This window comes from Panthera leo, chromosome E1, assembly GCF_018350215.1.
Source record: "Panthera leo isolate Ple1 chromosome E1, P.leo_Ple1_pat1.1, whole genome shotgun sequence".
NCBI lineage: Eukaryota > Metazoa > Chordata > Mammalia > Carnivora > Felidae > Panthera > Panthera leo.
In genome coordinates this window covers 39,540,816-39,555,741 of record NC_056692.1, presented here as the reverse complement: position 1 = coordinate 39,555,741, position 14,926 = coordinate 39,540,816, and the positions used below count along the sequence as shown (strand labels likewise).

The 14,926-nt window shown below is 40.1% G+C and overlaps 3 protein-coding genes across 3 annotated transcripts; all 3 read left to right on the top strand.

The window, feature by feature from the left end:
- The first annotated feature begins 1,067 nt into the window (after positions 1-1,067).
- LOC122207092 (keratin-associated protein 9-3-like) lies at positions 1,068-1,526 on the top strand. Its single transcript, XM_042916858.1, has one exon. The coding sequence runs from the start codon at positions 1,068-1,070 to the stop codon at positions 1,524-1,526; it is 459 nt and encodes a 152-aa protein (XP_042772792.1).
- Positions 1,527-8,327: 6,801 nt separating this feature from the next.
- On the top strand, positions 8,328-8,846 carry LOC122205868 (keratin-associated protein 1-3-like). Its single transcript, XM_042914482.1, has one exon. It carries the CDS (start codon positions 8,328-8,330, stop codon positions 8,844-8,846), a length of 519 nt encoding a protein of 172 aa, XP_042770416.1.
- Positions 8,847-11,263: 2,417 nt separating this feature from the next.
- On the top strand, positions 11,264-11,752 carry LOC122207091 (keratin-associated protein 1-3-like). The gene has a single exon (XM_042916857.1). The coding sequence runs from the start codon at positions 11,264-11,266 to the stop codon at positions 11,750-11,752; it is 489 nt and encodes a 162-aa protein (XP_042772791.1).
- The last annotated feature ends 3,174 nt before the right edge of the window (positions 11,753-14,926 follow it).

The following is a 14,926-nucleotide window of genomic DNA, read 5'->3' as shown; positions in this document are numbered from 1 at the left end:
ACTTAGATCTATAGGACATCCTAATATCAAAGACTGAATGAAGTCACAAGTCAAGGAGGTCAACCATTTTAGCACACAAAATTTTCTTGAAGCTTGTTATGTAGTCAAAAAAATTTTTTTCAGAGAAGTTTCTAATAGTGTTATTATTCACCCTAAGCTCTGCATTTCTTCCCTTGAGTTGAAAAACAGTTAAGAGTGGGCAAATTTTTACATCTTTCCTTTACCCTTTGAGTTTCTCTGGAACAATTGCTGACATGGAAAACAGGGTATTGACTGTAGTGGTTGAAGAGTTTAGTTTGGAGTCAGATGGCATAGGTTCGAATTTCAGATTCACCACTTGTTGGTGTGAACCTGAGCAACAGATATAAATCTGCTTGAGGCTCAATTTCCTGACATAGACGATGGGAGATGTATAGGCGGAGTCCATAGGATTGCAGTAAAAATTAAATGAAATGATACGTGCAAAGTAGTCAGAACCACTTGGGCACATACGTGCTCCAGAATCTGTGATCAGTAACAATTCACCCACACTTCTCAGCCCCCCAAAAAGCACCCCTTTCTGGCCAGCTGGATCACTTTGCTTCACAGTCAAATTGAAGATGAGAAAGATAAAGGGGCAGCAGTTGACCCTGGAGACATGTTGCTGGGAATTAAACTGTCATGTGAGACCCAAGAGCTCCATTATCAGGGTCACCAATGAGTAATACTGACACTCTGTAAAGGTGAGGCATCAATTATTCTTAGGGCAATGAGCAAATTTTAACAAATATGGGGGATTATGGGTTATGTACCCAATGAACGCCAATGACTACCTGACTGTGGTAAAGAATCCTAACTGAAGACCAATAAAATGAACTTTTAAAGGCTTTCAGAGGTTGAACAAATAACTTGGGAATAGGGCAATTATTATTCAGAGACAGATTATTTATATACAAACAAGGAAGGCATTTTGAGAATTATGTAAATAATAGCTGGCCAAGGCCTATAAAAGGCCCAACGTGGAAGTGACCAGCAAAACACAAAAAACTTCTCTTAGCAACCCAACTCTCAGCCCAGCTCCTGACACCATGGCCTGCTGCTCCACTAGCTTCTGTGGATTTCCCACCTGCTCCACCAGCGGGAACTGTGGCTCCAGCTGCTGCCAGCCCAACTGCTGCCAGCCCAGCTGCTGCCAGCCCAGCTGCTGCCAGCCCAGCTGCTGCCAGACCAGCTGCTGCCAGCCCAGCTGCTGCCAGAACAGCTGCTGCGGGACCGGCTGTGGCACTGGTGGCGGCCAGGAGGGTGGCTGCGGAGCCGTGAGCTGCCGCGTCAGGTGGTGCCGCCCTGACTGCCGCGTGGAGGACACCTGCCTGCCCCCCTGCTGTGTGGTGAGCTGCATACCCCCCACCTGCTGCCAGCTGCACCACGCCCAGGCCTCCTGCTGCCGCCCGTCCTACTGTGGACAGTCCTGCTGCCGCCCTGCCTGCTGCTGCTACTGCTGTCAGCCCAGCTGCTGCCAGCCCACCTGCTGTGAGCCCACCTGTTAAAAGCAAGGTTGCTGATTTTCAACTTGAAGTTTCAACTTCCAAATCAATTCATGAGCTAATTATTTCCTCCACCACGCCTGGACCACTAACAAATTCCTGAACTGTTATTTGTTTTTTGTGGTGGGGGCTATTTAGGCCTCACAGATCTATCTGATTCCATTCAATTCTGGAAAGACTTTGATCTCTCCCAGTGAGGCCGCCAAAATACAAATTTGACTCAAGAAATGGGACAACCAATTTGCTTTCAGGACACATTTGAATCTACTCTCTGTGATTCTGCCACCAATGCTACGGAAGAACCATCTGTCCTCAGATATGTTCACCTCCTATACTCCACCATCCTGCAAACTGCACTTTTTATGAAAGGGGAATAATATACCAAGGTCTATTAAACTATATCTATTTGGTGCAGCAAATATCTCTTTTTTTCTTTATTGAGTTTATTCATGATATGTATTTCATAGAAAGTCACAAAAGATTTTAATCTGTTTTTGATATCCCACACTGCTTTTCTTATACCATGCTAGGAAATTTGATTACATCTACTAAAGGTTAATGCCATAAAAAGTACAGCAAAGGCAGTCATACAGGGCCTCAGAAGTGGCACAAGCTCTATTTCCATATCCTGACCTCACAAAGAGCTTTCACAACCAGAAAAGTATAGCAGTCAGGAACTCTGAATCCAAAGCCAGATATGATGTTTTTTTTTTTTTTCAAGTCTCTTAGAGGAATGCTCTTTCAGGCAATCTTCAAACCATGGTAACATATGCTAATATATTACACTCTTCCATTCACATGTAGTCTTGCCTAATAAAGCAAGAGAACCACACATTGGGAAAGCCTCTCTGAGGAAATTCGCTTTTGGTCAGATGGATAACTTTACTCTAATTTTCATCTGTTTCTAAACTGAAAGTGAGGATAATAACATATCTACTTTGGTTTAAAATTTTCACTTAGAAATACATTTATTATGCATACACATGCACTCATACATAATACACAATGGATGTATATATGTAACATACAGTGAATTTATACATATTTAAACACAAGCATCAGGAAATGTTTTATAAATCTTGGTAGTTTTTGGACAAGGCTCAGGATTAATTTGTGGTTTCTTGGACTTAGAACTGGAGGGAGCTGAAGATACTCCTTTTTATTAAAAATATTACTTGGGTTAAAATTATAATACTTTATTCATGCAAGGGTTAAAGAAAATCAAGAAATTAGAAAGCATGAATAAAGGATAACATGTAAGCAAGGAACCAATTTCCCTGATATATCTTCTAGAGACCTGATCCAACCCAGAAGACACCCTTGAATAGAATAGAAATGGCAACATGTTTTGTCCTCTTGCTCCTTCGATTTTAACTTCTGACCACTTTCAGGTATCACTACCTAAGAGCTCCTGCTGAGAAAAAAAGTATAAAATAAATGACATGTGACTTGGGTAAGATGCAAATTTGGCTGTTTATCAGTACCATACACAACCAATCATTCCTTCCTTCCTTTATTCGACAGCATTTCCTGAGTGCCTACGTTGAAGATGGTGCAGAAAGCACTACATAGGATTCCAAGGTGAATTAGACATGGTAGATCATACCCTTAGGGAATGAATGAGCCGGGAAAGCAATTCCACAATTTAAGCCCTGGAGGTGTCTGAAAGATCACCTCATTTTACAGATGAATAAACCAATGTTCAGAGAGAGTAAGTCACTTTTTTGAAGTTGCAGAATCACATAATGGCAGAACCAGTTTGAGAAGCTTATTTAGTTTAATTAGCTTAATTTAGTTCTCAGTTAAGGGCTCAGATTGCTGTATCATGTGACCCACCCATAATCACCAAAAGCTGGATTCCTTTAAATTCTCTTTAGCTTGAAATTCTATCATTTTTTTTAATTCAAAAGCACAAACTAAAAACAACTGAGGATATATCAATAGGGTATGATTGAATAAAGTGTGGTATGATCACACTCTGGAAAATTGCATAGCTATTTAAAAGAATGACTAATAGGTATGGGATAGGGCAAAAAATTAAATGACTTAGATAAAATGAATAAATTCCTAAAATCACATAACCTATCCAAACCAAATCATGAAGAAATAGAAAATCTGAACAGATCTATAACCAGCAAGGAGACTGAATTAGTAATAAAAAACCTCCCAACAAATAAAATCCCAGTACCAGACGCTTCACTGGTGAATTCTACCAAACATTTAAAGAAAAGTTAAAAACAATCATCCTCCAACTCTTCCAACAAATTAAAGGGAAAGGAATACTTCCAAACTTACTCTGTGAGTCTAGCATTACTCTGATACCAAAGCCAAAGACACTACAAGAAGAGAAAACTAGAGACCAATATCTGTGATGAATATTGATGCAAGATTCCTCAAATAGTATCAAACAGAATACAACAGCACATTAAAAGGATTATACACCGTGACCTAGTGGGATTTTATCCTAGAATGCAAGGATGGTTCAACATGCAAAAATCATTGAATGTAATACACTGCATAACAGAATAAAGAAGGGAAAACACATGGTTAATAGATGGAGAAAAAGAATTTGATGAAATTCAACACTCTTTCAACAAAAACAAAAATACTCAACAAACTAGGAATAAAAGGACACTATGTCAGCCTAATAAAAGCCATATATGAAAGCCCACGCTAACATAATACTCAGTGATAAAAGACTGAAAGCTTTTCTTCTAAGATCAGGAAAAAGAGAAGGGTGCCCACTTTTACCCATTCTATTTATCATAGTACTAAAAGTCCTAGCTAGAGAAATTAGACAAGAAAAAGAAATAAAAGGCATCCAAATAAAAAAGAAAAAAATAAAATTGTCTCTACTTGCAGATGACATGATATGATATATAGAAAATCCTAAAGACTCCACCTTACCCCCAAAAATACAATAAGAAAAAAACAGAACCAGTCAACAAAACCAGTACAGTTGGAGGTTGCAGGACACAAAATCAATACACCAAACCAGTTGCATTTCTACACACTAACAACAATCTACCACAAAGAGAAATTAAGAAAACAATCCCATTTACAGTAGCATCAAAAAGAATAAAATAGTTAGGAATAAATTTAACCAAGGAGATGAAAGATCTGTGTACCAAACACTAGAAGTCACTGATGAAAGAGTTAAAGAAGACACAAGTAAGTGGAAGGGTATTACATGCTCATGAATGAGGAGAATTAATACTGTTAAAATGCCCATACTACTCAAAGCAATCTACAGATTCAATGCAATCCTTATCAAGATTATTTTTCACAGAAAGAGGAAAAAAAAGGGGCGCCTGGGTGGCGCAGTCGGTTAAGCGTCCGACTTCAGCCAGGTCACGATCTCGCGGTCCGTGAGTTCGAGCCCCGCGTCAGGCTCTGGGCTGATGGCTCGGAGCCTGGAGCCTGTTTCCGATTCTGTGTCTCCCTCTCTCTCTGCCCCTCCCCCGTTCATGCTCTGTCTCTCTCTGTCCCAAAAATAAATAAAAAACGTTGAAAAAAAAAAAATTAAAAAAAAAAAAAAAAAAAAAAAAAAAGAAAGAGGAAAAAAAAAACTCCTAAAATTTGTGTGGAACCACAAAAGACTCAGAATAGCCAAATCAGGGGCGCCTGGGTGGCGCAGTCGATTAAGCGTCCGACTTCAGCCAGGTCGCGATCTCGCGGTCCATGAGTTCGAGCCCCGCGTCGGGCTCTGGGCTGATGGCTCAGAGCCTGGAGCCTGCTTCTGATTCTGTGCCTCCCTCTCTCTCTGACCCTCCCCCGTTCATGCTCTGTCTCTCTCTGTCCCAAAAATAAATAAAAAACGTTGAAAAAAAATTAAAAAAAAAAAAAAAAAAAAAAAAAAAAAAGAATAGCCAAATCAATCTTGAGAAAAAGGAACAAAGCTAGAGACAACACATTTCCTGATTTCAAACTATATTACAAAGCTATAGTAATCAAAACAGTATGGTACTGGCATAAAGGCAGTCATATGGACAAATGGAATATAAGAGACAGCCCAGAGAGAAACCTTTACAAATATGGTCAAATAATTTTCAATAAGGGTGTCAAGACCATTACATGGGAAGGGCAGTCTTTTCAAAACATGGTGCTTGGAAAATTGGGTATCCACATGCAAAAGAATGAAGGTAGATCCTTACATTATACCATATACAAAAATTAACTGAAGATGGATAAAAAAAAAAAAACAACCTAAAGTTAAGAACTAAAACTATAAAACTCTTAGAAGAAAACACAGGAGGAAAGCTTCATGACATTGAATTTGTCAGTGATTTCTTGGATATGACACAAAAAGCATACAAAAGTAAAAAAGTGGATAAACTGAACTACATCAAAATTAAAAACTTCTGTGCATTAAAGGATCAATGAACAAAATGAAAATTCAATCTATAGAAGGGGAGAAACATTTGCAAATCATATATCTAATAAGAAGCAAATTATCTAGACTATACGAAGAACTTCTACAACTCAAAAACAATTATAAATTGGGCAAGTACATGAATGGACATTTCTTCAAAGAAGATATACAAACGGGGGCACCTGGATGGCTCGGTGGGTTAAGCATCTGACTCCTGATTTTGGCTCAGGTCATGATCTCATGGTTTGTGAGTTTGAGCCCCGAGTCAGATTCTGCACTTACAGTGTGGAGCCTGCTTGGGATTCTCTCTCTCTCTCTCTCTCTCTCTCTCTCTCTCTCTCCCTCTCTCTCTCTCTCTATACCCCTCCCCCAATCACATACACACACACACACACACACTCTCTCTCTCTCTCTCAAAATAAATAACTAAACTTTAAAGAAAAAAAATTAAGTTAATCTTTAAAAAAAAAGATATACAAATGTCCAACAAGCATATGAAAGATGTTCCATCTCACTAATCATTACAAAAATACAAATCAAAACCACAAGGACATACCATGTCATACCCACTAGAATGTCTACTCTCAAAAAACCCAAAAAGTGTTGGCAAGGATGTGGAGAAATTGGAACCCTTGTGCACTGTTGGTAGAAATGTAAACTGGTGCAGCCACTATGGGAAACGGTATGGCAGGTACTCAAAAACCTAAAAATAGAACTACCATGTGATCCAGCAATTCCACTTCTAGGTATCTACCCAAAAGAAGTGAGAGTAGTATCTTGAAAAGATATTTCTACATCCGTGTTCATGGCAACATTAATCACAATAGCCAAAAGGTTGGAAGCAACCCAAGTGTTCACTGATGGACAAATACATAAACAAACTGTGGTGTGTACATACAACAGAATATTATTCAGCCTTAAAAAGGAAAAACATTCTGATACATTGATAGCATGGATGAATCTTGAAGACATTACGCTAAGTGAAATAAACCATGAATTAAAAAGACATAATGTATGATTCCACTTATATGAGGCATCTAGGTTGGTCAAATTCATCAATACAAAAAGTGGAAAGGTGGTTACAAAGGCTTAGGGAGGAGAGAATGGAAAAGTTGCTCTTTAATGGATATAGAGCTTCAGTTTTACAAGATAAGAATTCTGGAGATTGATTACACACCAGTGTGAATGCTCTTCACACTAGTGAACTGTGCACTTGAAAATGATTAAGATGGTAAATTTTATGTGTATTTTATTACAATTAAAAATTTTTAAAAATAAGTATGTATAGATTCCAACTTTTACTTTTTATTTATATTTTACTTTTACTTATGTATATGCTGGTTTATGTCTGCAAAAGCAGGAAGAAAGGTGTCAAAGAATATATACCAAATTGTTAATATTGATTATTTCTGAAGTGCTAGTTTTGGAGGGGATGGGTGTTTGGGGGAAAACAGGAAAATTATTAAATTTGTTTATATGTCTGTGTACTGTTTGACTTGTTAAAAGGTGTATTCATTACTAGCATATATTTTTCATTTAGTAGAGTCATAAAAACCATCTACCGGCAAAAGTCTTAACAGTTTCAGCTGTGGGGGCACCTGGGTGGCTCAGTCAGTTAGGTGTCCAACTTTGGCTCAGGTCATGATCTCACAGTCCGTGAGTTTGAGCCTCATGTTGGGCTCTGTGTTGACAGCTCAGAGCCTGGAGTCTGCTTCAGATTCTGTGTCTCCCTCTCTCTCTGCCACTCCCCTGCTCATGCTCTGTCTCTCTCTCAAAAATAAATAAAGATTAAAAAAAATTTAAAAAAAAACCAGTTTCAGTTGGGAATATGTACATGGTTGGTGGAAGGCAAAAATATTGGTTAGAGCTCTCAGTATCCTATAACTTGTACAAACAGATCCTAGAAAGGCATAGTTCTTTTGGATGTTGATTAATGTTTTGATGACTCTAATGTTAGTCATTCGAAATCTAAACAAATTTTCTTTTATGAAGTCCTGATCCTTAATTTAGTGACCACTTAGGAAGAAAATGCTCAGTTTAGATAAACTGTCTAAAGGTTAACAAAGGGCAGGTATGACGAAGCAAGCCAGGAGTGGCCCACGTCTAGTCTGTCATATGATTTGCATAAAGAGGTGTTGCTCTGATTGGCTTCCATAAAAAGCATTCACTTGATCCAGAGGGCAAAGAAGAAACAAAATAGGACTTAATTGAATAATCACCAAGCAGGCTATTGAAATGCTATTTATAACTTTCTAAACAACTCAGGTATCAGCCAATCAGAGACTGACTTTGCAAAGGGTATCAAGGAACGATGCGGAATGCTAGGACAATATGCAGCTCTAGGACAGATATAAAAGGCCAGAAGTAGAAGGTGCAGTCAAAACTCAAAAACTTCTCTTAGCAACCCAACTCTCAGCCCAGCTCCTGACACCATGGCCTGCTGCTCCACTAGCTTCTGTGGATTTCCCACCTGCTCCACCAGCGGGAACTGTGGCTCCAGCTGCTGCCAGCCCAACTGCTGCCAGCCCAGCTGCTGCCAGACCAGCTGCTGCCAGAACAGCTGCTGCCAGCCCAGCTGCTGCCAGAACAGCTGCTGCCAGCCCAGCTGCTGCCAGCCCAGCTGCTGCCAGCCCAGCTGCTGCCAGAACAGCTGCTGCGGGACCGGCTGTGGCACTGGTGGCGGCCAGGAGGGTGGCTGCGGAGCCGTGAGCTGCCGCGTCAGGTGGTGCCGCCCTGACTGCCGCGTGGAGGACACCTGCCTGCCCCCCTGCTGTGTGGTGAGCTGCATACCCCCCACCTGCTGCCAGCTGCACCACGCCCAGGCCTCCTGCTGCCGCCCGTCCTACTGTGGACAGTCCTGCTGCCGCCCTGCCTGCTGCTGCTACTGTTGCCAGCCCAGCTGCTGCCAGCCCACCTGCTGTGAGCCCACCTCCTGCCAGTCCACCTGTTAAAAGCAGGGTTGCTGATTAAGAATGAAAGGGGAAACTAAGCAAACCGCTCTGATCTCAGAAGAAGTGTTCAATTTTACTCCCATGCTAAGTACCATGATGTTTCTAAGCCGCTCAGAAATGAGTTTAGTCAGGACCCTCTTGGATGTGCTGAATTAGCACACTGAAAACATGTATCAATCAGAGTATCTAGATATCCTGCCTTGCTTGAGAAGGCTCCAGGGTCACTTCATTTCGGTGACATCTCTGGTCTCCTCCCTATCTCTTGATCCCCACATGTTTTAGACTGGCTTTCTCCTTGAATATCCCCTGTTAATTTCAAATAAAATGTTTAAATGTGTAAAGCAAACTGGGTTATTTTCTTTCTTCTACCTCTAAGCTTGTCCATCTTTAGCTGGAATTCAAGGAGAGTGGATTTGCATTTTTATAATAATCCTAAAGCATACACATGAGGTCTAAACCAGACAGGCTGAATACTAATTACACTATGCTTGAATCCATCAGTTAACAAAATGCTCCATGCATTAAATAATCTTTACAGTTATTCAAATAGTTAAATGCTCTAACCTGTAATAATTAGGTCTAAACCAGTAAAGCAACTTTTGGCTAAAATTTTCAGGTTGATCAAATCTATGGGATTTCTACCTACATGTAGCTCTACCATTTTAATCCCCCTCCAGTTTATATACTAGATGTTCTCCTTCATGTGTACCTAATATCTAGAGATTATATTACTTATTAAATAGATTGTAAAATATCTACCAGATACTATCTATTAAATACTGTTTTCCAAGAGCATTTAGGCTTAATTCCTATGTCTTAGGCTATTATATTCTTCCCCCTGGTCTCCAAATTGCCCTCCAAGTTTCAACTCCCAACACTTTACTGGAAGTACATACAAAGTGTATCTCTGACCTAAACAAGGATAGAACAAACAGCCTGGGAGATACCCCGTGAGTTCTACCAACATCGTTTGTCAGACACATGTATTAGAAATCTCAAACAACTATTTAGGTTGTACTTTGCAACCCAATTTGAAAGATGTTCTCTTGGAAACTTAAGACAAATCTAGAGCAAAAAAAAAAAAAAAAAAAACCTTTTAATTTTTTAACTCCTTATTAAGTATTTCAGTGCAATACAAAATACAATAGGACAAAATATAGGATACTTTAAGAAAAATATTTTCCAAGTTTTTTATAAGCTGCCAGCACTTACCTCTATCATTTAATTGGTAGCAATGATAGATCAAACACAAGATTATGCGTTTCAAGGAAGAATGTCCTTCAAAATGTCACAACTCCCAGATGTTTTTCCCTGAGACTTGGTTCAACTATGAAACACAGAAAAATATTTCAGCACTTCCTAATGTCTTTTGACAATAATAAGGACTCCTCCACGAGAGGCACTACAGCTTGAAAGTTCTATTAAATCATTTACAAGTGGTACATGCATCCATGAATCATGTCTTTTACTCCACCCATTCAAAATCAGACTTAGTAAGCATTTATTAAAGTCCTACCTGATGCTTAGTACTCTGCTATCTTTATATATACTACGTCACTTGTTCACAAGAAAAGATTTCTGGCCTAGAATATGAATAATAGTTACACATTTCAAATTGATTGAAATCAAAGGAACTATAGTAGTCATTGACTTTATGTTGGAGTAAATTAGTTTGAAGTTTTTTTAATGTTTATTTATTTGAGAGAGAGAGAGAGAGACAGAGAGAGAGAGCATGCACACACAAAAGCAAGAAGGGGCAGAGAGAGGGAGAGAGAGAGAATCCCAAGTAGGCTTCACACTGTCAGCGCAGAGCCCCAACATGGGGTTTGATTTCACGAATCGTGAGATCATGACCTGAATTGAAATCAAGAGTCGGATGCTTAACCAACTGAGCCACCCAGGTACCCCAGTAGGAAGCTTTGAATTATACACAAAGAGTACTCTTTTCAGTTCAGTGGATGTTCTGATATCCTAAATGCAAAAGAATTCAGTCTATATAGTCAGAAGAAAAAAATAATAGTTTAAACTAAGAGCACAATTATCTTAGAGATATGGACAAAACGTCACATGGAATAACCACCTCTACAAAATGAGGGCGTTGGCAAGGGCTAAAATGGAAGGACTCTTTGAACATGGAAAACCACAAATGTATTCCAAAGATTTGCAAAGGACCAACACAAGCAGTCCAAATGAAACTACAAAACAAACCAATTTCTAAACTGCTGCTCATAATAGGTCATAAGTATTTCAATGTAAGCCAATCAGAGGTCCAATGAGGAACAAATTTAAAACAAAAACAAGGAAGACATGTTAAAATTTTTATAAATAGAAGCTGGCTCATATATAAAAGGCCTGACATAGACCTTACCACCAAAACACCTCTAAGCAACCCAACTCTCAGCCCAGCTCCTGACACCATGGCCTGCTGCTCCACTAGCTTCTGTGGATTTCCCACCTGCTCCACCAGCGGGAACTGTGGCTCCAGCTGCTGCCAGCCCAACTGCTGCCAGAACAGCTGCTGCCAGCCCAGCTGCTGCCAGACTAGCTGCTGCCAGCCCAGCTGCTGCCAGCCCAGCTGCTGCCAGCCCAGCTGCTGCCAGCCCAGCTGCTGCCAGCCCAGCTGCTGCGGGACCGGCTGTGGCACTGGTGGCGGCCAGGAGGGTGGCTGCGGAGCCGTGAGCTGCCGCGTCAGGTGGTGCCGCCCTGACTGCCGCGTGGAGGACACCTGCCTGCCCCCCTGCTGTGTGGTGAGCTGCATACCCCCCACCTGCTGCCAGCTGCACCACGCCCAGGCCTCCTGCTGCCGCCCGTCCTACTGTGGACAGTCCTGCTGCCGCCCTGCCTGCTGCTGCTACTGCTGTCAGCCCAGCTGCTGCCAGCCCACCTGCTGTGAGCCCACCTGTTAAAAAGCCAGGTTGTTGATTTCCAGTTGCCCAGGACACAGTATCTCTGAACAGTGTATCTCGTCAACCACCCCTGGACCACCACAAGTTCTATGACTTCCATTTGGGTTTTTGTAATGGGGGCTGCCAAGTATATGGGCTCTACCTGATATCACTCTGCAATGAATACATTGATACTCCACTGAATACATTGATTCCCCACTACGGACACAGAAATGCTGCAAACATACCAGCTGATTATCAAAATGCTTTGGATATACTATTTCTGATTTTTCTTCAGGGTCTAAAATAACTGACATATTGTGGAATTAATCCTTTAGAACTACCCAGAAGTCTAATTCTTCCCTGCCTTATAATCTACTTTTTGCTACATTTAATAACATTTTTTCTAACATCAAAGACACCAGGGTACAGCCACGTGACTTTCCTCAGATGTCGCCAGAGAGAATGGAAGCCCTTCACCCAACATTCAGCTTCTAAGAAGTAGGCTAGACTTTTTCATATTTCAACATCTGATTTCATCCCTATTTTAGAGGGGGGGGGGATCATAAGGATCTTGCCTGTTGGCTATTTCATTTACATCTGTCATATAGTGTTTTCTGTCATTTCTTAATAAATATTATAACTGGGCAAACAAACCATAGTCTGTGTTTCTACTTGTAAATAAAATGTGATAATGTGTTAATGCCTCCTTCAAAGAAGTACATTTGTTTCTTTTTAAAAGAAACTGAAGTCATATAAAGTGTATGGAGGAACTATGGAGATCAGGAAGATAAAGACTTAATTCTTATCCCTGAGGACTTTACTATCCAGAAATAAAAAGTATATGTGTGAAAATAGCTACAAACAATATAACAAATAAACTGCATTCTCTTAGTAGTTGGTAGAAAAAAAAAAAAAAATCTCCCTGTCTTAGGGGGATGCTTTTGTGGCCAATAAGCCTTGGTAGTCCAACTTACAGTGGGTGCTGAGAAACAAGGATGTGAAATAATTACAAACGAGACAGAGAGAAGAATTCTTTTTTTATTCCAGAAAGGGAGTGAGGAGATGAAAGAACAGAGGAGAGACCCAGTAAGGAAGTCATGAGTATTACTCCATGTTTCATCCCCATTAAGTTACTAAACTCATACAATCCCTGTTACAGTAGGTCAACTTTCCTGTGAACACCAAGGAAAGAGCTGAGTTTTATGTCTGGGTTGACTCAAAGGAGTTGGAGACAACCCAGAACTCAGAGCAGGGGGACCTACAAGTAAGTAATACTCAGGAACTCTCAGAAATTTTGGAGAGGCTTTAGATGGCCACTGCTGTGGAAAGTAGTATCTTAGTTATGTAGACTACAAAGAAGAAGACAAAAGAGCCAGAAACAGGATTTCAAAAAGGAAAAGATCATTTGGGACCAGCAGGGACCATGTTGGGGGCAGCATCTGGGAAAGTTTCACAAGGGAGGTAATCTTTGAGGCCTTAAAGGTCATTCTAAATGGAAGGAAAAGAGTAAAAAAGGGTCCAATGTGCACGCCTATTAGAGTGGCTAAATCCAAAGCAATGACAATACCAAATGCTGGGAAATGTTAATGGAGCAACAAGAATTGTCACTGCTGGTGGGAAAGCTAAATGGTAGGGCCACTTTGAAAGACAGCTGGGCTATTTCTTACCAAGCTAAACATAGGCTTACCGTACAATTCACCAATCGTGTTCCCATGTATTTATCCAAAGATGAAAACTTATGTCCACACAAAAACCTGCACATCAATGTTTACAGCAGTTTTATTCCTAACTGCCAAAAACTGGAAGCAGCAAAGATATCCTTCAATAGGGGAATGGAAAAACAAACTATATTATATCTATACAATGGAATACTATCCTGTGATAAAAATAAATGATTTATCAAACCACAAAAAGACATGGAAGAATCTTAAATGCATATTACTAAATGAAAGAAGCCAATTTGAAAAGGCTACGTACTATATTATCCCAATTACATAACGTTCTAAAAAAGGCAAAACCATAGAGACATTACAATATTGCCAAAGTGTCTGACCTACTATGCCCCACAGATGCCTGTAGTGTGACACTAAAATAATAAGCTTATGAATTAAAAAAAATAAAAGTTATAGAGAGACACAAGACCAGCCTGTGAAATATAAGTAGAAGCCAGTTAAGGACTTTTGAGAAAGCTTTCTTTTATTGATAAAAGGGACACACACTGCTGGTGCTTCTACTTCCTCCTCACTGTGACTGTTCTTTTCACTTTAAATACAGACAGGATTCCTAGAGCTACAGAATCCCAAGAGAACTCAAGCAACACTGGTCCTGACACGGCCGAGTCTCTGAACCATTGCTAGCAGCTGTCTACCTATGAGAAGAATAAGTCCTTTGATCAAGCCATTATTTGTTGGCTTTTGCAAAACTGGAAACCGAGAATATTCCTAACCACTACACTATGCAATAGACTGCAGTGAGGTCTCAAAAATGGAAAACTTTCTATATATGACACCTAAGAGGATTGGAGATGTAGAAGCAGTTCAGTGACAGGAAAAGCACATGGACTGCAAATTCTAGAGCAAAAGTGGGGAGCATTTTTAATTGAGGTTCACTGACCATAACTATGAGTAGATGAATAACAAAAAGTAAAGAACAAAATCAGGCTGGCGGGAGTGTGGGGGGGGTGGTGGTGATTAATTACGGTAATAAATGATGGAGAAAAGAATGAAAAGGAAAGGAAAAGTACAAAATAGAAGAGAAAAGACAGAAGACACAATGAAACACAATGAAAAAGACTAGGGACAAGAGGCAGGAAAGAAAAGGGGGAAGAATGATGGGTAAGACACATAAAAGAGACGAGAACCAGTATGACCTCGTTTAGTACCACACACTGTGTCGCATGCTAATTATACTCCATGCATGCTTTATTTTTCATTTAACACTTACATTAATCCTTGAAATGGATATTGTTATCCTGGCTTATAGATGAGGAAAATAAGTCTAAATGAAGCTAAATGAAGGAATCTTAGGCTGTGCTCCACGCCCAGCACAGAGCCTGATGTGATCTCACAAACCAAGGAATCCTGACCAGAAGTAGCTTGCTTAAGTCACATATTCTTTTTTTTTTTTTTTAAGTTTAATCATTTATTTTGAGAGAGAGAGAAAGAGCGTTAGCATGAGTGGGGCAGAAAGAGA

What these genes read in the sequence shown, in the direction of transcription:
- LOC122207092 (XM_042916858.1), top strand. Translation starts at nt 1,068, where the DNA reads ATGGCCTGCTGCTCCACTAGCTTCTGTGGATTTCCCACCTGCTCCACC.
- LOC122205868 (XM_042914482.1), top strand. Translation starts at nt 8,328, where the DNA reads ATGGCCTGCTGCTCCACTAGCTTCTGTGGATTTCCCACCTGCTCCACC.
- LOC122207091 (XM_042916857.1), top strand. Translation starts at nt 11,264, where the DNA reads ATGGCCTGCTGCTCCACTAGCTTCTGTGGATTTCCCACCTGCTCCACC.